The 26,076-nt window shown below is 43.3% G+C and overlaps 1 protein-coding gene across 4 annotated transcripts in view; it reads left to right on the top strand.

Annotated features, from left to right (window-relative positions):
• Nucleotides 1-5,636: 5,636 nt before the first annotated feature.
• The window catches only part of cux1a (cut-like homeobox 1a), a 62,956-nt gene continuing 42,516 nt past the window's right edge, over nt 5,637-26,076 (top strand). For 2 of the 4 annotated variants that reach the window (XM_068316870.1, XM_068316869.1), the window contains exon 1: nt 5,637-5,847. In XM_068316870.1, coding sequence (XP_068172971.1) covers nt 5,785-5,847 — 63 coding nt within the window. In that variant the 5' untranslated portion in view covers nt 5,637-5,784. The remainder of the gene's footprint in view (nt 5,848-26,076) is intronic. The other 2 variants (XM_068316871.1, XM_068316872.1) reach the window with 2 other exon arrangements.

Raw genomic sequence — 26,076 nt, 5'->3', positions numbered from 1 at the left:
ATAAAGAAGCTTGCAACAGTCCAAGGTTCGACAAGTCTCTACCTGCCCCTGCCCCATTGGTCCCCTGTCCTACTTCCTCACTGATGGTAGGGAAAATCATATTGTCCCATTTGGTCCAAACAGAGCAAGAATAAAACACACACACACACACACACACACACACACACACACACACACACACACACACACACACACACACACACACACACACACACACACACACACACACACACACACAAATTGCAGCAATGATGCATACTTGAATATTTTTGACGTGGCAGCGTTGGTCTGGGTTCCATTTACCCGTGAAAGGGGCTTTTGTGAGGCCTCCTGGCCTCCGAGGCGCTTTTAGGTTGGATAAACATTTTTTTGCCCAGGGTGCGGTGTACTTAGGATGGAAGAACTAGAGGTGTTTTTTAAATAACTAGAAATATTTATTTTACTCAACTTGGACTCACTTGCTATAAAACAGTGTATTATTATTCGGGAACATCAGAGGTTCATGGGTTTGGAGGATCCGGCACCCGCTTGGAGTTGGATTTAGAGTTGTGGTAAGTGATGTCACATCTAAAACAGCTGATAAACACTCAGAATTTAAACTTTTTTTGTTATTATCATTATAATAAACCATATGATAGAGCCCTGTGTGTGCTGTTTCTCCCCATACACCCTACACACCCGGTTCACCACTAGGTGTCTCCATGCACAAGTGCAAAGCAGCCCTGTGAGGCGTCCTGTTAATCCTGTGTGTCGTTGGGATTGTATAATTTGGTCAATGAATAAACATTTCATCTGGAAATTAGGCAAGCAGCAGCAAGGCTTTGAAAATGTTCATCTTGAATATTTTGTTTATCAGATATGACACAGCATCGCAACCACCCTCAAACCAGAAATGTTAATAAATGACTCATAGTTTTAATGTGGTGATCTCACATTAACCTAAACAAATATGGGGATGGGGGGGGGGGCAGCACACATTAGTCTCTGTGTAAAGAGGATCAGGATCCAAACTGAACACATTCTAATATGACTAATGAAAAAATAATGAGGTGGTGGGATTGGAAATGCTGCAGTGTGTTGTGTCTGATATGTGGTGGGCAGGAAAAACATGCCAAGGCTGGGACAACATTATTCCTCCCCACAGACAGAGTGTGTCATGAAGTCTGAACGCGAGTGGAAAAAAAAATGGCAGACGAGGAGGAGTGGGAGGAGATGAAGCAAGAAGCATACATGTCTCCACTGGGTCCTCCTCCTTCCTGTTACATCCATTCACTTTTCTTCACTGTGGAATTTAAAAAAAAAGAAAAAGAGAGATATGGTTGTGTGTTAGTGTGCGTGCATGTCTGACTAGTTATCCCCATAAGAGGTTTTGTATTCTTTCTGCATTATTTATCCTTCCTTTCATCTGAACAGCTCTATTTTCAGCTGATTATTTAATGTTCTGCCTGAGGTTAGCCTGAGTTGGGAAGAAAAGCAGAGAAAACTCATGAGTTATAGATACATGGCCAGGCTCAACATTTTAAATACATGTATGTGTTTCATCAGGAATAGCTCAGGTGGCTAGAAGGTCAGGAAATGACACACGGGAGTGACTTTTGTGTTTCGTCTTCCAGTCCAGTCATGTTTAGTCTCATCTTTTTTCCCCCCACAAACTACACATGGACTTGTGCTATAATTACATTTTCACTGATTGGGGATGCGGTGACATATTATTTCCTCTCAAATAAAAGCCAGGTGATGCGTTTTTTTCCTCTTTCGCCTCACAAGACACAACTTTTTGACATCAAATTCTTTTCTTAGTTGTTTCAGTAAAGGAACCAGTATTAAAAATTCTTTGAAACGTGGATGCAGAAGAGGCACAGCTTTAAACGTTGTTAGAGGACTGTACTTATTTGTGTTGCTATGTGAAATATACGGACAAAATACTTGGGAGATTTTTGTGTCTTTATGTCTCTTTTTCTTTAGTGTTTGTTTTTTGTTGGAAAAAAGATCGCTGTGTTCCTGTATGCTTTTTTTTTGTGTGTGTGTAGATGTGAATCATCCCAATACAGACAGAAACATTCAGCTCTGATGGGACCCCCAGGTCTTTACTCATCTTTCCCATCGATTTTCACATGCTTTCTTTTTTGCACTCCCCGGGGATGGGATGTCTCAATTCATCCCAGCCAGTAAAGGAGAATGTGAGCGATAGACAAACAAATAGAAAATGAGGAAAAAGTTAATGGAACCAATGTAGAGAGAAAACGAGGCGGTAGTGGCGGGGGGATCTGTGAGCACCCCGATCATGGGGGCCCTTGTTGACCCCTGACCTTGATCATGACCTCAGAGGTTACCATATAGGTCAGAGGTTGTGTGAAAGTGCCACAGCGGCGATTCACTCCCCTGTTGGGTGATGATGATCTTATGCAGCCTCCCCAGCCTGTCTGACATGATCAGTGTTGCTCTCTGCCTTGCGGCTCCCAGGGGCCACGCGGCCATCTCTAACCCGGCCGCACCAGCCCCGCTAAAAGCACCTTGCAGGCAGAGTCAACGAGCAGGAGGAAAAAGGGACACAAAAAGACAAAAATGAAAGCTAAAGGATAGAATGGCTGCTTTATTGTATACCCTGTAGCTCTGCCAGGGTTTAACATTCGTGTATAGTGGCAGCGACACAAAGAACGTGTGTTTATTCCTCTATATTTAAACTACAACCCAGTGTGCATGAACTGATGAGGCTTTTTAGAAGATGATTCTGTGGGCGCCAACACGATTCTCCTGCAGTCCTCACCCAGACCTATTTATGTTGGGTTTTTTTTCCTGCTCTCTAATTTTACCATGGAGTATAATAAAAAGACAAGTAAAGAGAAAAAAAAACCCTTTCATGTCGTGCATGCAGACGTTCTCTGGCCTCTGTACCAGGAGCGTGATAATTTGTAGGTGGATTGATAACGCTGACTCTTACTGGTTATGATTTACACCGTCTACCTCCTACTGCTTCAAAGTAACCCAGGGCCAGGTGGAGCTACGCTCACATCCTGGTAGAGGGATGGTGTGAGCAGGAGAGAACCGCCTATAGCAGTAAAAAAACAAACAATCAAATTATTTAAAAAAAAAACCTTCATATGTGTGAAGTTCAGGACAATATTCACATTAATAGAATTTGACTGGGTAACATTATTACTTTACGGATGACAATTTGTCATCAGAATTGTGTTATTGTGAACAAATACAGTAAAAATTCATTGACAGAATGTTATTTATTATATACATAAAATTTGCTCTTTGTGTGAGAAATTAGTTTTTGCATCTCTTCTAGGAGAGATAAATTCATGTCTTTTATTCTGTGATACATGATGTTTAAGTCCTGCACTTTTTGATTATTAAAAAACTTTTTGAAAGGACTGTTTTGTCAGAAATTGTGTTGGAACACAGCATACGTTTACAAAGTCATGTGAAGTAATTGTATATTTCATTTATGGTGTATGTTGTGTCGTTAAGATGTAAATAATGAAGTTAATAAACAGGTTTTCAATACAAATATACATTTTGTGCTTATTGTCACCCGTTACGATTAAATTATATGATCTAATGATCTTTTAACAGCGCAATGAGAGACATAACAATATGTTATATTCTGTGGAGTTGTGTTTTATTTGTCTTAGATCAGGAGAAACCTATACAAACAATATAATCAACACACTGTAAAACTCAACCCATACAGATTATCTCGGACCTGTATTTCAGGTTTAGCTCAATAATCAGCAACATCTAAAGTCATGAAGGACAAACCAAGGAAATGCTGATCAACACGGTAGGAAGAGAATAAAATGTGAGCATTAAACGTGGGATTTATCTGTTCTTGCAGTAATTCGTCTAATAGGTATTCATTACATACCTGAAAATACTAACTGGACACTGATTTGAAAGTGAATAATTTGATTTGGTATTTGACACTCTTAGGATCATGCTTCTCATGTGTCCTTATCATGGTAACTCTGTTAAAGCAGCTGTTCTTATTCGCTACGCAACATTTTATTAAAGGCATGAGACTTGATGTCATGGCCAAACCAAAGCTAGCCTTTAATTCACTGTATTGAATGATTGTATAATTGCATGTCTATAAATGACTAAAAAATAAGGCAAAGCTATTGAGGCTAGATGTCAGTTGAGCAGTGAGTCCTATTTAAACCCCAGAATAGAGCAGACGCAAACAGCTTCCAATCAAATCAAGCAATGACCTGAAAGTTGAGCTAATTCAAAAGCGTAAAATGCCCACCTTTGTTTCCACAAAAATACAGCAAAGGAGTCCTCATTATCAATGGCAAATTCTTGTTATTTTAGCAAACACAATTATGGAGCAGCTTTGAAAGTGGAATTGATTGGAGAGAAAAAAAATTTAGATAAATATTTTTGTAAGAGGCTGTAAGATTTTTACACCAAAGAAAAAACAACCCCTCAAGTGTGAATGCAGGCGTGGATTTTCCAGTCCTCACAGCACTCTCAGCGAGTCAAATTTGGAAACCCACAAAAAGCTAAAAATGAAAACGATGTGTACAACAGATGTGTTACCCTGATAAACCTGAGCAACTCGGCTCCAGCTTGGCGTGCAAAGCAATTACAGGTTGAAGCGGAGGAATTGTGTGTTTTAAGATGCACGGTTTGACACAGGAATTCATGTCACACCAGAAACACAGGATATTTATAAAGTCTTTGCATTTCTAGGCTGAAGGTGACATGGTGAGCAGGGCCAACACCCCAGGAGCAGCCAGGATTCAGTGTTATTCAAGGTCACTTCAACCACTTATGCACATCGAATTTACTCTATAACCCCTGAGCTGCCCGACTATAAAAATGCCTAAATAAGTAATTTGATAAGTAGCAGCGAAAGAATACCTCGGACAAAAACTCATCCACACTGAGGAAAGCACTGACCTGGAGACACCTCAAACCTGTTTTTAGGCCACTCAGCCTCTGACGCATTCAAAAATGTTCAGTCCAGCCCTGGTTTTTACTGAATATCCATCCTTTACTTTAAATATTAAAATAATATTCATTTGATATTTTGGTTAACTTATATTATTGCATGTTTTGATTCATAAATATCAGAAAGTCATGTCAAGACTGAATTCTGCTTATCATAGGTAGTATTTTATATTTTTGCATTTGTTCTTTACACACAAATAAACCATCTATCTATATGTTATAGAACAATTCAGTTGTTCATTCCTTTTAAATCTGACTTTTGAGCGTATTTTGTGTTTTATTTTATGATTACGCTTGAAGGAAACTACTAGTTGTAGGTCTGGATGATGACTTCTTCCAATCTGACGCAGCTCAGACAGGAGCGTCGGCCCCCGATGCCCCCCCCCCCCCCCCCGCCGGGGCCATTACTGTTTTATTTTTTTTTTTTCATTTTAGATATGGCTTCCGAGGCGCCTCCTGGCTTTATTTTACATGATCTTTACTCTGCGTGACGCGCAGTGGTCACACAAACCACCCCCGGTCAACATGGACTCGCCCGCCGCTCACAGCGGCGTGTAATTTAACAGAAGAAGACACGCAGTGTTTTTAAGGTCAGTTATTTACCTGTGATATCTGAATGTTAATAAAAAGCTATTTAAGCAATTATAATGGCGTTTTAAGGCGACACCGCTCGCTTGACTCCCGTCCGTGGAGCCGGCCGGTGCGCAGGGGGAGCCGCCGCAGTGGTCCGGTCCGGGTTTTCCCGCCGCCCGGTCCTCTCCACTGAACTCCAACCCCCGCGCGCTCTATCAGCATCTCATTCCTGTCTCAATATGTCTCAAGATGGCGGCCAATGCAGGATCGATGTTTCAATATTGGAAGCGCTTTGACTTACAACAACTACAGGTCAGTTCAGCCTCCGTTTGAATCTCCTCCGCTCCGTTTCGTCTCGGCTGGCTTCTCTCTTTCCTCTGTTGGGTTTTGTGCTTTTTTTCCGGCCGCCGCCTCGTTGGTGTTTCGGGAGAGAATTCTAAGAGCTCTTCCTCACATTGATGAAAGTGGCTCTCTCTCTCTCTCTCTCTCTCTCTCTCTCTCTCTCTCGCTCTCTCTCGCTCTCTCTCTCTCTCTCTCTCTCGCTGATCAGAAATTGATCCTCTTTGTTCAATTCAACATCGATCGGACACTGCAACCGGGCAAGTCGGGGCGACGCCGCGGGGATGCGCCGAAATAAAAAAGCAAACGGCGAGGCTTGGGAGGGAAGCGTTCGGTGGGAGATCTTTATTGCGTGTTCAATAAGTTTTAGCGGAGCGGGGTAGCCGTAGTTAGCCCGACGCTTTAGCCGCTGAAGGTTGGATCATTTGGGGGGGAAAGAAGTGCGACTCGTTCGGTGGCGCTGTGGTGACACACACCCGGAGACACGGCCAGCTCAGACAACAACGCGTTGCTTGTGTGTTTTTCTGCTTTTTTTTTTTCTTTTTTTTTCTTACTTACTCTCGGTAAGTTTAATGAAAACATTAGCATTCTTATCGGCTAACGGGGTTCCAGCCAGGTTTTTTTTTTTTTTTTTTTGTTCGGGTCTTTTTTTTTTTTTTTTTTAATTTTTGGTTTCCCTTGACGGTAATTATACACAGTTAGATATTTACAGACATTGCCACGTCTGTTAAAAAAAAAAAAAAAAAAGTGGACACGGGACGGGGACAGTGTTTTTGTTGACGTAATGAAATGAAATGGAAAATGTGAATTGTGAAATAATGGTGACCTTGTTGATCGTGGTTGAACTCCTCCGCGAACGTCCCGCGGCTCGATCACCAGGATCACCCCGGTGGTGGTGGATGGGATCCGGGGGCAAGAAGAGGATAAAACACGGGGCCTCCAGGAACATATAGCTGGTGTAGATCAGAGTGTGTGTGTGTGTATGTGTGTGTGTGTGTGTGTGTGTGTGTGTGTGTGTGTGTGTGTGTGTGTGTGTGTGACCTACAACAAGCCGTGTAGACAATGGCACTGTTGTGTTGTTTTTTCCTGTGGCATTTAACGCGCACTGATGAATTTCAAATCACGATTTATGAATATTACTCGCCTGGTCTTGGTCGTCATTAACATAAGATTGCAGGAAATGTAGGCTAGCCTAATTGTTCATACATTATTTTGTACACTGCACAGGCTTGGGATTTAAACTTTTATTTAGGTCATGACTGTGCAGACAAAAGGACAGTGAACAAGTCTTCCCAGCGGGCTTTGTGTCTCACTTGTGCCACATCATCGAGGCTTCACTTCTCCTATTTATTTGATCCTGTTGGGTCCTCCTACTCGTGCCCCCTCGTTCATGCATTATGTAAAAAAATGAGACTGCTTTCTCTTGTCTTTCCTCACTATCTATCTCCCACCCCCTTCCTGTCTACCCCCCCTCCATTTCTCTCTTCCTCACCTCCCCCTCCCCTTCTTTTTTTTTTTTTTTTTAAACATTTTTTTTCCTCCCTTTCCTGGCCCTTCACCCTGCTTTCACCCATTCCATCCTGTTCGAACTGGTGTGTGTGTGTGTCTCTGTGTGTGTGTGTGTGTGCGCGTGTCTGTGTTTGTGAATTTGTGTGAGATCAGTCTTTTTCGTGGATTGACTGCCAGCCCGGACAGTGAAGGCACCGCCAGCAGCCAGGACATGAAAAATGCATCGCATAAGTTTGTGATAAGGCCCTGGGTAATTATGGCAAAGGCCCCTATCACAAGCGATTAGTCAGGACAGTGAATCTGAGTGTGTGCAAAAAGCCTGGCGGTTGGCAGGCCTGTCTGCAGGATAGGAATCAAACTTGTGTGTGTGTGTGTGCGTGTGTGCAGAATTGCTCAGAACATTCACTGTCTATTATTGATGACATCTTATTTACTCTCCCTCCCATCGAGAGCCTCCAAGAGGAAAGCCTTCAGAGAGGAACGTTTTTTTTCTATCGGGATTTCTGAGAATAATATCGGGTTAGTATGATATGATCACGGTCTGCACATGTTCTTGACAGCCAATTGCTTTCTCATTTGCTTCTGCCTTCTGATTGAATGGACAATGGGCTCTCAGGCTGGCAGTTTGTGTTTGAAGCACTGACACAGACATGCTTTTATTTTGTTTCATTTCTTTTGACGATGGCGGTCCGACCCAACCTAGACACATGCCAGCACCAAGACCACTACAAACACAAACGGGCGCTGGAGCGATGCTTTTAGCAAGGTCTTGCACACTTGCAAAATGGATCTGTGATTCGGAGAGGATGGCAGGGTGACAGTGAATTACAGATGGAGGAGGTTTTAACGTCTGTAATCCCTGTCTGTCCATTACAGAGTTGAGTTTCTTTAGAGGGGATCATCACTCTTCCCTCCTGTTGTTTTTATTTCCTTTCTTTCCTTTTTTTTTTGACCCAGGCAAGCAGTTTGCTGGAACATTGAGTTTCTGCTTTAAGAGTGAGTGTGTGTCGCTATGGGAAAACCTAAAGACATGAGTAAATGATTGAGCCTAAACCTATACTTTATATTTTCTGTATATAATTAAGAACAGACCTTTTTCTTATACACAATTCCCAATTTAGGCCTAATAGCCCACATCTCACCTCATAACGTTTCCTGGAACAGTGCACCCCTGAGCCATTTTGAAACATACCTCACTATGTTAACATACAGCTAAATAGTGACTTAGTTGAAAACTGATCTAGGGCTGGTTCTTATTCACCACCTCCTAATGGGTAAATTTAGGAAAAGGGTTTTGTAAGGTGATCCCAGAGCTGTGGTCAGTGGCAACCTGAGTGGTTTAAATCTCTCAGCGACTGGCCTGCTGTTGTCTGTAGGAGTTTTAGTGTTAATTTATGAGCTGCTTGTCTGAACTCACTGGTGGGATATTTTTACCTTTCTGTTGCTGCACAGGCTGGGGAGCACAGAGGAAGGGGCATCACGTCATGCTTTTACTGTAGCCAACCGCTCCTCTGCCCAGTGACAAAATCTGGCATTGGGACTGAGGTTTCACTGTGTGTCGGTGGGTGGTGAGCGACTAAGCATGAGTCAGAGAGAGGGACGGGTGCATGTCAGGTCTTTGGTCCGCGCTGAGTCTACTTTAGGGCTATGTCATCCTGCATTCTAAGAGGTTATAGCGCGTCCTGAGAAGGAAACCCTCTGGACGACTGAGCGCAACATGCAGCGTTCTGAAAACTGAAAAGAAAAGTTCTGTTCATCTGCCCGATCAGTGGCTAATTCTCAGTGGAGGCCGGTACTCCTCTTCAGTGATTTAGTGCACAGCACAGCCGGACTCAATTTATACGCCCCCTCCTCCTTCTCCTGCTGAGCGTCTAGGCTTTATTCAGTTTATACAATATTTAGTATAAAAGGTAAATATACATTTTGCGATGTCAAAGTCGGTATTGGATTATTTAATAATTTACCGGATATGGAAAAGAAATGTTGACTGTGGTCTGATGTTTGAACAGAAGCACTTAAAATTAAGATTGTCATTTGGCTGAAGTATGCAGTTCTTATTGCTGTCTTTTTGAAGTGTGAGAAAACAACGTTTCCTGTGTTCATGTTTAAAGTGTCAAATACAAAAAAATTGTGTTTGCACAATTTAAAATTTTGGATTCAGCATTCAATATTGTATGTAAAAATTTTATACAGAAATGCCTGAAATAGCAGGGTAAAAAAAAACACCACAAAATTGAAAACGTTTTCCTTTTGTCACAACTTTTGTGTTCTTACACTTTAAATCTTGACTTATTCCAGACAGATGAGGTAGAAGTAGTTAATATTCCTCTGTGGCTTTATTGAAGGCTATATTAGATGTATTAGGGGTTGCGTGAAACCTCTCTGGCTTCCATTAAAGTAAAATGTACACTGCTCACTCCTAACTTCATAACTTTTTACATAGTTTTCTGTCTTGCCAATCTGAATCTTAGTGAGACTTTTCAGTTCCAGTGTTTAGTTAAATCATGATCATAAAAAAATGTCTTAGCAGTATTTTTAAAATATACGCTTTACGTCTTGGCATGCTCACTCACTACCTAAATAAAATGTAATTCCTCAGCTGTGTGGCCCTTAGGAGTCTTCATTGTGTGCAGGAGCTCCAGGAGCTGCGACTGCTGTCTTTTACCCTTGTCATACAAAAGTATCACAAAACATCTCTTCAGTTTTAGTAATATTCAGAAAAATCTCTGCGTGAAACCGTGTCATAATTTTATATTTGATGTGGCTCATAATAACCAGGGGAATAGTCTGGCTTTATTGCATCCATATCTCACACCACACAATACTAAAACATGTTAATGTGACTACACAGACAAAACTTCCACCCACACGACCAGCAACAAGAGCACAGGGGGCACTTTCCAGAGACCTATTTTCAAGTGGCAGGCATTATTTACAGACCCACTTGGAGTCTCTCTCACCTCCAGCATCATAGAGTTTCACCATATCTCATGGCAGAAGCATCCATTATTCTGCTGCTCTGTATTCCACTGGAGAGAGCCGGCTCTTCACTGACTGGACACTTCTCTTTAGCCTTACTTTGGAATTTACTGGCTATTTCCACTTCACTGCGGTGATGACACCCACGTTATTTAAAAATCAAGCCTGTACTCCAAACAGGGCCTCCAAGTCTGGTGTAATTGTGTAACGTCTGGTGTTCATTTGGTGATATTAAGTCTGTGGTATTTAGTACATAAAATTGTGTATTCCTAGGGGGAAAACATTTGTTTTCCTTATCCACAGTTAACTGGAAAGATGAGTAGACCACCAGTGGGCTCAGAATGACACTATTGTGTGCAACGGAGCAATCAGACAAGCTCTTCTGTTGTTGCATTTGTACTTGTCTACCACATGTTTTTTGCTTTCTAACTCGGTCAAGCCAAGGAGGTCCATGGGCCTAAGTTGACCCCCTGCTACAGCAATTTATTGGGAATTTTCTGAAAATGTAATTTAAATACAAAAACAAACTTCAGCTGATCAAAATGCTCAGCAGCATCAAATGACTACTCAGTCTTACTCAGTCTTTTTCTGCATCTCTTTAGCGCCTTGGAGAGCCATGGCTTTCCTGCTAGCTAACAGTGCAGCAGAGAGAGACTGCTGCAAACGTCACATTAATAACACAGTGGAGCAATCCACTGCCTTCTCATTTATTATTCTCAAACAAGGAAGTTAAAATGGCTTGCAAAATAATTATTTCATTACTTAATGGAGTTAATTTTTTGTGTTTCAGACATTTCTGTGAACTTTATGACACCAGTGAATAATATGGCACAAATTATCCTCAAACTTTTGCCCACTTATCAGTTCGATCAATCGACACTCTACCCTGAATCAAATCTGCATCTGAGTTTGTTGGTGCAGGAAAAGGAGCAGATTATTCTGGCTGAGCGTGTGCTGTGTTTGATGCATTAGCTTCGATTATGTTGTGGTGTGGTTGCATAGTCACCATACCACAAAGGTAAGTTAGCGTGACTGAGAAACTGGCGAACTAACAACAGCAGGAAGCCGCACCGGTAGTTGTGGGACTTGGTTCATCCCTTCAACGTTTGTCCATTGATGTTATTTGGTAGGCAGCAGTTACTGTCCTTGTGAGAGGGTGAGAACTGGTATGATGTAAGAAATTCATGAACACACAGTAGGAATCTGAAGATTGTCTAATTATCTTCTCGACAAAAATACGGCAAATTGTCAAGATATTAGTTTTTGTTATGATCACAGCCCCAGCAATACATTGAAGCCAATTATGGTCAAGACATGCTTGCACTGGGCCCAACTTTTTTTTATTTTTTAAATCATTATTGTTATCATAGTAATTACTATTTTTGCCTCCTGTAATGACTGTTTGTTTGTGTATGTGTTTGTGTGTGTGTGTGAGAAGGATAACTCAATAAAATTGTGTGGAAAGTTTTTATAGTGTCAAAACCAGAACCAAAAACTGGTTTAATGTTTTTACCAGACAAATAGTTAATCAACTGTCAAAATAGTTGATGGGTAATCCTTGGGGATTCATTCATTTATAACATTTTTTTGGTCATGAATCATTCTGTCCTCTCTTTCCCTGTGTCCTTTGACACTCTACATGTATGACATAGAGGAAGTTTTGAAATGTGCAGTGATAGGTAACTTTGAATAATAATAACTTCAGAGGACAACTGTAAAGCGGTGGATGAAATCTGACCCCATGTGATTGGTTCTGATCAGATATCTGATGACCCAGCAGGCCAAACCTAGTCTGGGCAAGATCTGCTGTATTTCGAGAAATTAGTCAGGACGTTAACATGTAGATATAAACAGAGGCAATTAACCAGGAAATAGATTGGAGTCCTTTTCCACTGGGTGGTGTGATATTTTTGACCAACGGCAGACAGTTGTGTGTTCCAGGCCAGCATGTGAAACATTTCTGACAAGTTTGGCTGAGTGTGCTGAAAGCTGATGTGGCGTTCTATTGTGCTCAACAGTTGTGTCCATTTTCACCAGCCTGCCAAAAATGTTTACTTTGAGCTAATGCGGCGTCCTTCTAGTGTAGCCAAAACGTTTTGGTGGACCATTTGCCCTGTGCCATTTTAATGTTTGTCTCGCTGTTATCAAATAGACTTGGGATAAATTCGGCCTGAGGATCTTCATGTGCAGACTTCAGCCCATGTGAACCCATGACTCCAGTATCAGTGACGATGGGTATTGAATTCTAATAGTTCTATTCGTGTGTCCAAATCGTCAGAGTGTTGAATTATGATATTGGCAGGGCCGATTGCCCTGGGTTGAATTATGATATTGGTGCTCTCCAGGCTAATGGTTCTTAGTATTGAATTATGATATTGGTACGCATTGACGGTACAAGGATAGATTTGTGATGTGACTTTCTATTTGCTAATAGCTCAGTCTGTATAACTTCCAGTGTCAATCATGACTGCGGTGACTGGATCCATAGCTGTACTTGAGGATTGGCCAGTCAGTTCCATCAGGCGTGAGCAGCCTTCACCCTTCAGCCTCAGTTCTCACTCCGGATTCTATGAAAATCACTCTTGGTTTTGATATATTCGATCCATCCAGCTGGATGGATATGCCATCCTGTTGGGAATGTATTGAAAGTAAAGGGATTGTTTATCACCTCATAAGGATTCTCATTTGCTTTGAAACAACTATCGGAGTGAACTTTCACAACTTTAAGGTGGTGATGTGTTTGAAGCTTTAATGCGTGTGATCTTGGCATTTTCATACAATGCCATGAAACGTTTAGAAGGACTCTAATGTTAGCAATGGAATAGTTATGGCTCTGAATCTGACATAACTTGTTTGTCTTAGCGTCCACACCTTTGTGGTGTTTATGTTGAGCTCATTCCCATTTTGGTAGTTTAAAGCAAGCAGAGCTGTGATGGTCCTGCTGCCAGCTCACACAGTAAGTGGACGGCCTGCTTCTGTGTCAGCCCTCTAAAAATAACACAGACTGCTGGCTGGTCTCAGCAGAAAACTACCACCGATTATGATGATTCAACTACCCTGTATTCACAGGTGTGTGTGTGTGTGTGTGTGTGTGTGTGTGTGTGTGTGTGTGTGTGTGTGTGTGTGTGTGTGTGTTGGGGGGTGCTTAACAAATTGTTCTCTGCTGTCAGTATACTATTCACTGCTCTCATTTCACCTTGTAGCTTGGCAAACTTTGCTTAGTCAGAGCAACTTCGAAACTGTTGAGGAACTGCTTATGTGTATTTTCGTTTCTGAGCTGTAATCATTTAATCCAAGGATGGCTGACTTATGTAATACTTTGGGGTTAGGGGTCAGACCACTATGAATCCTAAATGTAACCCTTTATATACAGCTTTACATACTTTAGAACATGCTGGAGGTTTGGTATATCGCTTTCAGAACGTCGCCTCTCAGACCCAACAGTAATTTGTTCTCTTTAACATGAACCTAAAAACATGCTCTGGTTGGGTTAGGGTTGGGGTTAGATGTCACACCAGTATGATGTCAGACCCCAGAGGATTAGGGTTTAAATGGCTGTATCTGCTATAACTCTGCTGTTATTACAAAGGCTTTGCCTAATGCAGGATTAATAAACATAGGATCACGTCACAGCTTTGTCGACCAAAACACAAGAAATTCTGCGTAAATAAGTCAGTCCTGTACATTTGAAATTTTTTGGACATCCTCAGTCTGTACCTCAACCTTTTCCTGACATCTGACCCGAGCAGCTGTCATCCTGGAGCCGGGGTTCAGGGGCTGTCTGACCCCAGAGACCGAGCCGTGACCTCTGCTGTCTGACCGGCCGATCCTTTCGAGCCAAAAGACGATAATTTTACCATCTGTCTTCCCTTTTAAACGTCTGGCCTCTTTGAACTTGAACTTGTTTTGATGTAAAAATTTAAAAAGTAAATAAACTTGAGTGACTGAAATTGTCACGAAATTATTCGAGGCCCCTTTCAGTATATTAATAAATAAAACTAATTAAATATATTATTAATTAGTTTCATTTGTGAAGGTGCCTGAATGAGTAGCCAGATTCAGACATCCTTTACGAAGCTTATTTTGTGAGTAATTTGTAGATTCCCGGTGGAGTCGGCCTCTACTCTGTACGACCCGATTTTAAAACCGTTAAACTGGATGTGCATCGCTGGGCTCTGAAGCTGGCCGTCTCATTTTTAAAAGTGAGAGTTGTTCTCTTGAGGAAGGGGGAAGGGACTATGTGTTTAGTGGACACATGCTCATCCGCTGACTGCTGTCTGACCCTGAGTTCAGTGGTATGGTTATTAATAGGCCCAGAGGCCTCGACTTCCAGGAGGCCCTCTGATCAGCTCCAGATGTGGGATGGAAGAGGACAATTCTACCTCAGCCTGGCCTTTCACATGAAGCAGAAAGTAGGGAGATAGGCATTTGGTGAGACTGATAAAGAGTGGGGGAGGGAGGAAGGGAGTGACAGGAGACCTTTCCACAGCAGGCGAGTGTTTTGTGAGTTTTTTTCATGTGTGCATTTTTTTTTTCATTTATTACACTCAGCCCCAAGACCAAAAGACCATAAAAACGTATGGCATCACCATGGTGACCATAATAACTACCTATAAAACAGCGTGTAAACTGTGAAATAAGACAAACAGACCAGAACAGTCCTGACTGGCTGGCTGGCTGGCTGGCTGAATGAATGGCTGCCTTCCGCCATAAAACTATTTGAGAGCCAGACTGAAGGAATGCCTTGGAGGCTGCTGCTGCTGTCACGACACATGAAAGGATTAGGCTCTGTGTTTTATCTCCTCTTCATCTGATGGTAATGGATAAGCTGAGTGTAGCCTATCATCTGAGGCTTGGGCAGAGGGTTTGATGTTTTAGTAGGGTGACTGTTTGTTGAGTTGACCACTTTGGTCTATTGATTGCTGTTTGATGGTTTTGATATGTAGGCTGCGTGGAGCAGGTCAAGTCTTTTATGCAGCGAGGGCTCCAAATAGCTTTTAGCTGTCCTTCACTCCCCCTATACTCCAGTGGTTCATTTGATGTTTGGACCAATCAATAAAAAGAGCTTGAGCTCGTACACATGCTCCATCCTACTTCCCACTGAGCTCAATTCCTCTTTCTTTATTGTGCTGCCGTTATATCATATTCTCTCAAAGCACAATAAATGGTATAATTACAACTCATTACATACTGTAATGAATGCTAATTATTCTGTTATTACTGTAAGGATTAGCTAGGCTCATTCTGTTCCTCACTGCCTGTCTTTTTCCTCTCAAAAGTTGTGCAAGCGGAGCAGAAATCTCTCGCTCATAAGGGCTGAGTAAGTTTTTGCCCCAGGACTGGAGCTGTTGATGTTTATCGTGAAGACCATGGGTGTCAAACTCAGTCCATTGATTGCTAGAAGATAGCGACAGCATGGGTTGAGACATGGATAGATTATATAAGCAACACTAAATTAAAATGTGTTAATGTGGACACAGTGCAGGGAAGGTTTTATTGTGTTATTGTATCTGAAGTGCATAAAAGAGCTGTGGACCCTTTTCCCTGTTACCATTCCATTAGCAGGAAGTTGCTTGTAGTCTGTAAAAGGAAGTCAAAGTGAATTACCACAAATTCGATTGGCTAACAGACTAAGACCATGTCAGATGTTAACAACATTATATTAACTTTTACCTCACAGACGAATGTTTGATGTGTTCTACAATCTTCGTGTCTTTTTGAGGCTGCTCCTGTGACCCTTTCACTATTCACCTTTACTTGTGTCCCCATTTGATGGCATTATAAACTAATGGAGATGCCAGTCGTTGCCCTAGTAATCGGGACAAAAGCTAGGTGTATGTGCTTCAGGGTTTGGAGAGCAGCTCGCTTCTCCCAGAGTTGATTAATCCCTATCGCCCCTCTCTATGATCACAGTTTCCATTTTTTCTTCCGTATCAGTGCAGTCATCCCCTCCCCAATCTCTTCTCACTGGAACAGAATGGCTTCCTGGCAGAATAGAGGCATTAATTCAGGGATGAGAGGTGTGATTCTCTCTCTCTCTCTCTCTCTCTCTCTCTCTCTCTCTCTCTCTCTCTCTCTCTCTGTCTCTCTCTCTCTCCTTCTCTGTATGGTTCTCTTCTCCTCTGTCTGTGCTGTGTTTGTAATGCGTGGCCTTTATCGTAGCTGAAACAGCTCACTACCCTCTGATCCTATCTCAGATCTCAATATCCTAGCCGTTCCACCCTGTAAACGCAGGGATGAAAAATCTTGCCCTTTCACCAGTGCATTACACCCTAACATATCGCCATACCTCTCTCCTTCCATCACACCCTTTGTGACACAAGCCTCCATCCAAATTGGAACTTTGCAAAATGAGACCAAAAGCGCTGGTCTTCCTCCATTCCAAAAACCAACTTAGTCTCATTATATTTGTATTTAGGCACAATCCTGGCCTTTGAGAACCTTTTCCAGACAATTGGTCGGGCAAAATAATGACTAGCTCTCAGCAAACTTCAGGAGAGTTCAGGCTTGGATGTAGGGGAGATAAAACAACAACCAGTCTCTCAGCAGAGAAACATGGATCAATACAAACAAGGCTGGGGTGTAAAAAGGCTGTTTTTGATCCAGGCTCGAGTCAGCGTCAGTGAGGTGAGTCTTGACAGCTCTTGTGCTGTTGGTAGATATGGATCTATGTTCAAAAAAAGGAGCAAAACGCTCAGGGACCACAAGCATCTTGTTAGATTGTGGAGAGTGGTAGGCTAGGCTAACCCCCCCCCATCCTGCACTGAAACACTCGGCACACAAACACAGGTACACACACAGCTCGACAAACACACACAAAAGTGTTTGGGTCTCAGTTGTCACAGTGGAACTATTGTGTAGCTTGTGGTGAAGCAAACTTTGCACCTTGAATCCTGTTGGTGGCTGGAAGAAAGAAAGCAATGATATCCAGGAGCGACTTTTGTCTTCGTACCCTTTTGTGGTTCAAGAAAACAGACTGCTGTCGCATTTAAAGTTCTGCACCCTCGTATGTCAAAGGTAGGGAGGCAGACAGGCAGCCACGGTTATCTGTGCCGCGTTGTGATGTGTTTTGTGGGGGTGTGCCTGTGATCTGTGATCATGTACCGTGTCGTCGTAGCAAGTGTGGCTGTCTTTCCTGACTGAGGGAGCGCCACACGATTGGTTCGGCATACAGACGGGTCGGCCGCATACGAGCGGAGGAATGCTGCGAGGGTAGATGGAGGGGGAGTTTCTGAGGTAGGCCTCATAGATTTCAGATAAGATGTCTTTCCTGACGCCTTTACTGTTTATTATCATAACCACATAACAGCCTCAGACATGTCAGAGATAAAAGGAAAGATTAGTGACTGCAGTGGCAGGACAGAAAAGTTGATCTCCTAAACATGTGTCGTGTCACCAGGTTTGCAGAGGCTTTGTAATACTCACAGAAAAGTTTTATTCAAAGAAATGCCATCCCCTTCTGTCGTGTGTCAAATTCGTGTTAGTGTTACTGCGGAACATTGAGTGTATTTTTGTCTCTCTCGTTTAATGCTTCACTTGAATTCGTTCTCAACTAGATTGATGTGTAAAACATGCAGCGAATGTTGAGCAGTTAACCTGCACTGTGTTTGGAGTAAAGGAAAAGTGGCAGACTCCTTGCCGCGCGTGACTGCAGACAAGGTGTAAACAAAGCGTTTCTACGAGTTCCAGTCCTAATTATTCTACAGTAGAGGAGATCTGAAGCAAATTCAGCGCCGCGTTCTCTCCTCCTGTGCGCACCCTTGGTCACTGCGTCGGCTCAGACGGCAGCTGCAGTCAGATTGACTTCATCTGTGTACATAACAATAACTTTGTTGTCATTCCACCAGTCTATCTGTCTCGGCATCGTCGGAGCGTGAGGGTATGAGGAATTTCATGAAGTTTTGATACCTCAATTAAAGTGTGTCTGTCTCCTGTTATCTCATTTAGTCTGTAGTTGATATGATTGGCATAATCAGACATGCCTGATTGGTGCCTCCCATTTAATTAATCAGTCTCACTGTATCATCACCTGTGGCTCATTAGTGTAATTAGACCAAATTAGTCAACCAGACGGCCTCTGTATGCCTGCAGATGAGTTGAAAGAATTTCATTAGGAGGGACGAATATGTACGTACACACCTTGGATCTGATGGCCAGTGGAAATGGGATTTGTACTGCAACCACAGTGATAGGAGGCAACTCTTTTTTTTTTTTCATCCAGCCCAGCCTCCCCTGCGAGCTGCGAACATGGCTCACCATGCCAAAATGCTGGGAGAACATGTGAGCGGACTTCCTCTTTAGAAACGGAGTTCAAAAGAATGTGGAAAGACTGGGCTCCCCAAGTTATTGCAGCGGCCCGTATGTGCATTCATGTGAGAGCACACGCGTGTGGAGCGGCGCGCAGGAGGCTTCCTTGCCAAGTCGGTGTTGAAGTCTCTCTAGGGAGTGTTGGCAATCTGTTCCAATCGTCTTTACAGCTGACCAGACGACCAAATGAACCAGGACAGGGACTGCTGCTGTGGGCCAGTCCAGCCAAGCCAAGCAGGGCTGTTAAAGCAATCACACAGACATTACAGCCCACTTAATGCTCCCCTGCACACACCATATTCCATCGTCTGCTAAACTAGATGCTAGAGTGCTAACCAGCCATAGACAGATTTAAAAATAGCACCAGAGTTAATGTTAATATTCAAATGAATCAAGTCACCAATAATTTAAACTGTTTTCAAAAGTAAAATGTTTCAAAGTCAGGACAAGGAGATCTGCAAGCTTTTGACCTCAGAGACCAAACATGTTGAGGTGATCATGAATCATCAACACAGTGCTGGTATTTGCACACTAACAGTGAAATTGATTATATTTCGACCAATATAGGATCTTTCAAGCATGTTATTTTATTAATTTTTTAAAAATTGAGTCTTTTCATGTTTTGGCAGTGCATCAGCCGCGTTATTTTGGGAGGTTGATCAAAGGAAGCTTGATGCCAATCATTGCTGTCAAATATTATAAAAAGAATCTCAGTGGAATGTTAGATTGCTGTGTATCCGTAGAGCAGCTGTACCTGAACTTTAACGGTATTCCCCCAACAAAATGTTATAGCTTGACAAAGCTAGCAAAATAGCTGAATCGACTCAGCGGAGGGTCCTAAATAAATCCCAAAAGAGGAATGTACTGATTTGGATTTGTGGAGGACTATTTGAAAGGAACTTTTCCAAATAGTCCAAATCTAAAATCACGTTTGTACCATTGAACTTTGTACAAAATGAAACTTACAATGCCATTCTTATGTCCTGTTAGATTACCATCTGTGTTCACCGTCATGACTTTGGATAGATAGTGACAGATGTCATCATTCCGGTCATTATAAAAATGAAAGGTCTTTAATTTAGCCACACATTAATCTGGCTATCAGCTATCTTTAGTTGTGGCAGTAATAGAAACTGCAATGTCCTGTTACCTTGCATCGGGTTACTGGACCAATTGGGCACTGACAGTTCTCACAGCAAGGAATTCCAACAAGTGATCCATAATATTGATATCTACGGTGTCACTAAAGGATACAGTAATCCCTCGCTTATTTGCACTTCAAGGTGCACGACTACATCGCGACTTTTTAGTAGGTAGTCACTTGATACCGTACGTACATGTTTTTGGCTGACAGCATCCAGAAGTGCGCTTCGTTCCGAGACTCACAGAGTGCAGTGCACTTCCATGTATTAAAGTGGCACCTAAAAAGTGCTTTAAACAATCTATAAGAGTGTAGGGAAAGGTAATACAAATATAAGGTGGTTTAATATCAGGATGTGAGGGTTCATAAATGTTTAAATTACCATAAATAATAAAATAGTTTGTCGTGATATTGTAGAATTTTGTTTTTTGCGGGTGGTCCTGGAACGCATTAACTGCGAGTATCGAGGGATCACTGTATTTTGATTTTCTCGTAAAATCAGCAGATATTGCCTCAAAATGTTTATTTTATTTTCTCTTTGTCTTTGCGTAAATATTGTCCTGGATGGTGAGAACCAATGAATTTTAGCCCCTCAAGACATCTGTATGGCGGTCTAGTGTGTCCTTACAAATGTTTGTAGGGCTGCTGACAGGAGCTGATTGATTATTTATTTCCATGTAAAATTCTTAAAACAAGTGATCACAAGGAGAGGATGACTCACAACTTTGATTGGCTAGCTGCTGTTAGCTAATCGCTCCAATAACATTATATTAGGTTCATATTTCTGCAATGTTGCAGTTACATGAGGAAATATTAGTTTTGTAAATGCTTATCTGTAAGAATCCTGGGAGAAAAATTGATGGAGATTATATCTAGCGAGTCTCTGGTTCAGTCCATCATCACATCAGCTGGAGCATTCATTCAGTAGTTCCTAGTTTGTTTACTAAATGGTGGCGCTGGTAGTCAGAGAGACAGAACTGTGAACACAGCAGGGGTGAACATAGAGAGGGACTAGCAGTGCAGCACAGAGGCACCTAAACAAATGATTATTTCCAGATGAATGAATATTTGATTCCTCCAAGAGCTGCCACCTTATCGTTGTGGGGGGGTTTGAGTGTCCGAATGATCCCAGGAGCTATATTGCCATGGGCTTTATGCTCCTGCTAGGGTCTCCCTTGGCAAACAGGTCCTGGGTGATGGGCCAGACGAAGATCAGTACAAAAACCCCTATGATGACAGAAAAATCAAGGACCGTGACGTCGCCTGGTATGGCGTAACCGGGGCCCCACTCTGGAGCCAGGCCCGGGGTTGGGGCTCGTATGTGAGCGCCTGGTGGCCGGGCCTCTGCCCACAGGCCCGGCCGGGCTCAGCCCGAAAGGACGATGTTGGCCCAATCTCTGGTGGACTCACCACCCGCCGAGGATACCATAGGGGACGGGTGCAGTGTGAATTGGGTGGCAGTCGTCAGCATGGGGCACGACAACCCAATCCCCAGACAAAGAGTCTAGCTCTAGGGACATGGAATGTCACCTCGCTGGGGGGAAAGGAGCCAGAGCTTGTGAGGGAGGTTGAGAGGTACCGACTAGATATAGTCATATATATACAGCTTGGGCTAGCTTGGGCTCAGGAACCCAAACCCTTGTGAGGGGCTGGACTCTCCACTTTTCTGGTGTTGTCCAAGGTGAGAAGCGGCAGGCTGGTGTGGGCTTGCTTGTGGCCCCACAGCTTAGCCGTCATATATTGGAGTTCACCCCGGTGAACGAGAGGGTCGCGTCCCTGCGCCTCCGGGTTGGGGACAGGTGTCTAACTGTCGTTTCGGCCTGCGGGCCAAACAGTAGTGTGGAATACCCGGCCTTCTTGGAGTCCCTGGGAGGAGTACTGAATAGTGCTCCGACTGGGGACTCCATTGTTCTCCTTGGGGACCTCAATGCTCACGTGGGCAATGACAGCGAGACCTGGAAAGGGGTGATTGGGATGAACAGCCTCCCCGATCTGAACACGAGTGGTGTTCTGTTATTGGACTTCTGTGCTAGTCAGTTTGTCCACAAGTGCACATGGCACCAGGACACCCTAGGCCAGAGGTCGATGATCGACTTTGTTGTCGTATCATCAGACCTCCGACTACGTGTGTTGGACACTCAGGTAAAGAGAGGGGCAGAGCTGTCAACCCATCACCACCTGGTGGTGACCTGGATCCACTGGCAAAGCAGGAGGCCGGACAGACTCGGCAGTCCCAAACGTGTTTTGAGAGTCTGCTGGCAACGTCTGACAGAACGTCTGACAGTGAGGTCTTCAACTGCCACCTCCGGGAGAGGACCATGTTCTCAGCCTCCATTGTTGAAGCGGCTGCTCGGAGCTGTGGTCGCAAGGTCTCTGGTGCCTGTCGCGGCGGTAACCCCCGAACCCGGTGGTGGACACCGGAAGTAAGGAATGCCATCAAGCTCAAGAAGGAGTCCTATCAAATCTTGTTGAATTGTAGGACTCCAGAGGCAGCTGACAGGTACAGGCAGGCCAGGCGTACTGCAGCTAGAGTAGTCACGGAGGCAAAAACTCGGAGAGTTCGAAGAGTCCATGGAGGAAGACTATCGGTCAGTCTCAAAGAAATTCTGGCAAACCATTCGGCGCCTCAGGAGGGGAAAGCGGTGCACAGCCAACACTGTTTACAGTAGAGGCGGAGAACTGCTGACCTCGAATGAGGATATTGTCAGGCGGTGGAAAGAATGCTTTGAGGATCTCCTCAATCCCGCTGCTTCTGTCTTACACAGAGGAAGCAGAGGCTGAGGTATCAAAGGTGGACTCGTCCATCACCCAAGCTGAAGTCACCGAGGTGGTTGCCAAACTCCTCGGTGGCAAAGCACCGGGGGTGGATGAGATTTGCCCTGAGTACCTCAAGTCTCTGGATGTGCAGGGACTGTCATGGTTAACACGTCTTTGTAACATCGCATGGCATTCGGGGACAGTACCTCTGGATTGGCAGACCGGGGCGGTGGTCCCTCTTTTCAAAAAGGGGAACCGAAGGATGTGTTCCAACTATAGGGGGATCACACTCTTCAGCCTGCCGGGGAAAGTCTATTCCAGGGTACTGGAGAGGAGGATTAGACCTATAGTCGAACCGCAGATTCAGGAGGAACAATGCGGCTTTCGTCCCGGTCGTGGAACACTGGACCAGCTTTACACTCTCCATCGAGTGCTCGAGGGTTCATGGGAGTTTGCCCAACCAGTCCACATGTGTTTTGTGGATCTGGAGAAGGCATTCAATCGTGTCTCTCGTGGTATCTTGTGGGGAGTGCTTCGGGAGTATGGGGTCCGGGGCCCTTTGCTGAGGGCTGTCCAGTCCCTGTATGACCGAAGCCTGAGCTTGGTTGGCATTGCCGGCAGTAAGTCAGACCTGTTCCAGGTGCATGTTGGAGTCCGGCAGGGCTGCCCTCTATCACCGGTTCTGTTCATAATCTTTATGGACAGAATTTCTAGACGGGCATGTCCTACCGGGAGGAGACCTCGAGGAAGACCTAGGAGGGACTATGCTGGAGGGACTATGTCTCTCTGCTAGCCTAGGAACGCCTCAGGCTCCCCCTGGAGGAGCTGGAGGAGGTGACCGTGTAGAGGGAAGTATGGGCATCCCTGCTAAGACTGTTGCCCCCGCGACCCGGCCCCGAATAAGCGGTTGATTATGGATGGATGAATATTTGATGTTTCTTTACATAGTGGTCGCTTCACCCAAGACACATGACAGTACTGGGTTTGAGCTGTCTCCCAGTGACTGTAGTTTGGCAACATTTATCCATAAATGAACACAGTTACAGAGGAAAAAGCCTTGCATACACCTTAAAAGGTCACTTCAAAATGCTGAAACAAACTGAAAAACTGGAAATATATATACATATATATTGATCTCTGGGAAAAAAAAGTCCTTGAAACAACCCCATATTCACATCAGGGTAAATATATAAAGGGTTGAAACAATGAACAGAAATGTGGGGAGACGACAGACATGTTTTCAGTCATGTGTGTTATCTGCACCGACAGTTTTTAGTTTTACAGTTTTATCTGAGTTTTTTCAGCCCCCATTTTCACAATTCAGGAAATAATATGCCAGGTGCTTCCTGTTCACAAACGTTCTCTATACAGATTAAAAAAGAGTACACTATTATGAGTTTCTGTAAAAATGTGACAAATAGTGCAGTAACAAAGTTTTGGTTTTAATTTAATTTGATCTGGTCTGGTTGTAGTTTGATTTGAGTTTGCTGAGACACCCGTCTCTCCACCTGAGAAAGCTAGGGGAGCATTTTTCCCATTCTATCTGACTTTTTTATTGTCTTAGTGTCTGTGAACAGAGGGCAGACAACTCTACCCTTTAAAGCCTTTAAAGAGACATTTTAGGTGGAACAACAGTTCTAACGTTGTTGGCAAAGAAAAATGAGCCAGGGGCCATGAGTAAAAGCAAGACTGAAAGTCATGCATTGTTCTTTTGCATATACTACTGACATCTTAGTGATACAAAGCTGGTTCAAGTCAAAAAAAGGATTGTCGTTGAATAAGGGGCAGGCAGCAGGGAATTTGCACTTGCGGATGTTTTGCCCCATCAGCAAAACGAGTTTAAAGTCTGCCCCTGTCTGCTGATGTGAGCAGAGGGTTTGCTGCATAGTCAGAAGTTGACTGGATCGGAGGGTCTTTTTTCACACTGAGACCATGCCCATAATTGCTCGCCCACTTGGCATTGAATCAATCCTCTTCCATGCGTGACGTGTTTATTTAGCTTATCTGATTTATTTATTTATTTATTGTGGAATGAGGATTTTGTTATGTGTGCAGGCTTTTGGGAAGGGATTGGACGGGGCATCTGGGGTTGGCACATGACCTCCTAAAGCAGCGCCCTGGTGGAGGACTGTAGTTATTACAGTCTGATTAATGCATTTGGACTTCCAGAAAACTGTCTTAATCTGAAAAAGCATTTCAAATGACATTCATGTTAGCAAATCAAAGAACATTCTGGTAAGATTTTTAAAAAAAAGTAATTTATAGCTATTTATTTGACTTATTTAAGCTCAAGAAGCAGTGATATTGAGTGTAACCTATTTGCTGTAATTGAGGAGCCATTAAAAGCCTGATAAATTGAAGAGATAGAGATTACGCTGATTCCACTGTAATTTAGACCAAAATTCTTTTCCATACATTATGCTTTAATTAACTCAACTTTTCTTCACATTGGATGCGTTTAATTGTGTCCTGCGGTGTGCCCCCCCCCACACACACACATACACACACATACACAGACACACACCCTCTAATCAAAAGCCTGCACTCTATTACTCTCCGTGGTATTTTACTTAAACAATCATTCAGCTCATGTATTCTCAGAGGGAGATTCTGTATTTTCAGACTGAATTCATTTCATGTAATGGTGCAACTTGGATGATTAACAGCCCTATATCTTTGCTTTTGGGGCGAACCTAAAGATGTCCTGGCTGTTGCTTACATTTTGTGATGTCAGAGTGGTCTTTAAGCTGAAGTCTTCCTCTAATTTATGATATTTAAATCTTTTTTTGAACCCAAGACTTTAATACATCATCGTGATTAATATCTAGCAGCGATAAAATCTCTTAACAATTTAAACCAACTGGGCCTAATATTCTGGTAACTGTGGCTAATTTTTACCAATATAATAACTACACCGCTAATCATGAACTGCTGGAGTGTTCTTTTTTTTTTGACAATTGATTTAACGTGATTAAAATTTATTAGGCCTCTCCGTTCATCAGGAGTTGCACAAGCTTCTGCATACGCCTGAATTCACTAACAGATAGTGCAGCTGCTCCATGGCCACGGGCCGACAGGCTGCTGCATCAACTGCCCCATGAGCAGTCAGAGCAAGATGGCATGTAAGCAAGTGAGCAGTTTTTAAGCAGTTTTTAACGTCCTGTGCGACCATGTAAAATTCGTTGCGGATGACGGCCGGCCAACATTTGTCATATTTTTTTATGATCTGTGGATAAAACTGGAACACCGCTGGTCAGGGAATAAAATGTAATGCTGATAGGGGAAAAATCTCCTAATTAGTACTTGATCACACTATATCTTATGAGGGTTGTATTTTCTTGTGTGTGTGGGGAGGTGGCGGGGGCAATGTGCAGTGGTGGGCTGTTGTGTGCGTGAGTGTGTTTTGGGACCTTGTCAGCAGACTGAGCCACAAGGGCCCCTGTGGTAATGTGTGTATTAAATGATTAGTGTGTTAGTTAGCATAACGGCCCTTCAGCAGCATTTAATCA

The sequence above is a fragment of the Antennarius striatus genome, chromosome 6 (genome assembly GCF_040054535.1).
Source record: "Antennarius striatus isolate MH-2024 chromosome 6, ASM4005453v1, whole genome shotgun sequence".
In the NCBI taxonomy this organism is placed as follows: Eukaryota; Metazoa; Chordata; class Actinopteri; order Lophiiformes; family Antennariidae; genus Antennarius; species Antennarius striatus.
The sequence above is the reverse complement of the archived record's forward strand: the minus strand, read 5'-3'. Positions and strand labels throughout refer to the sequence as shown.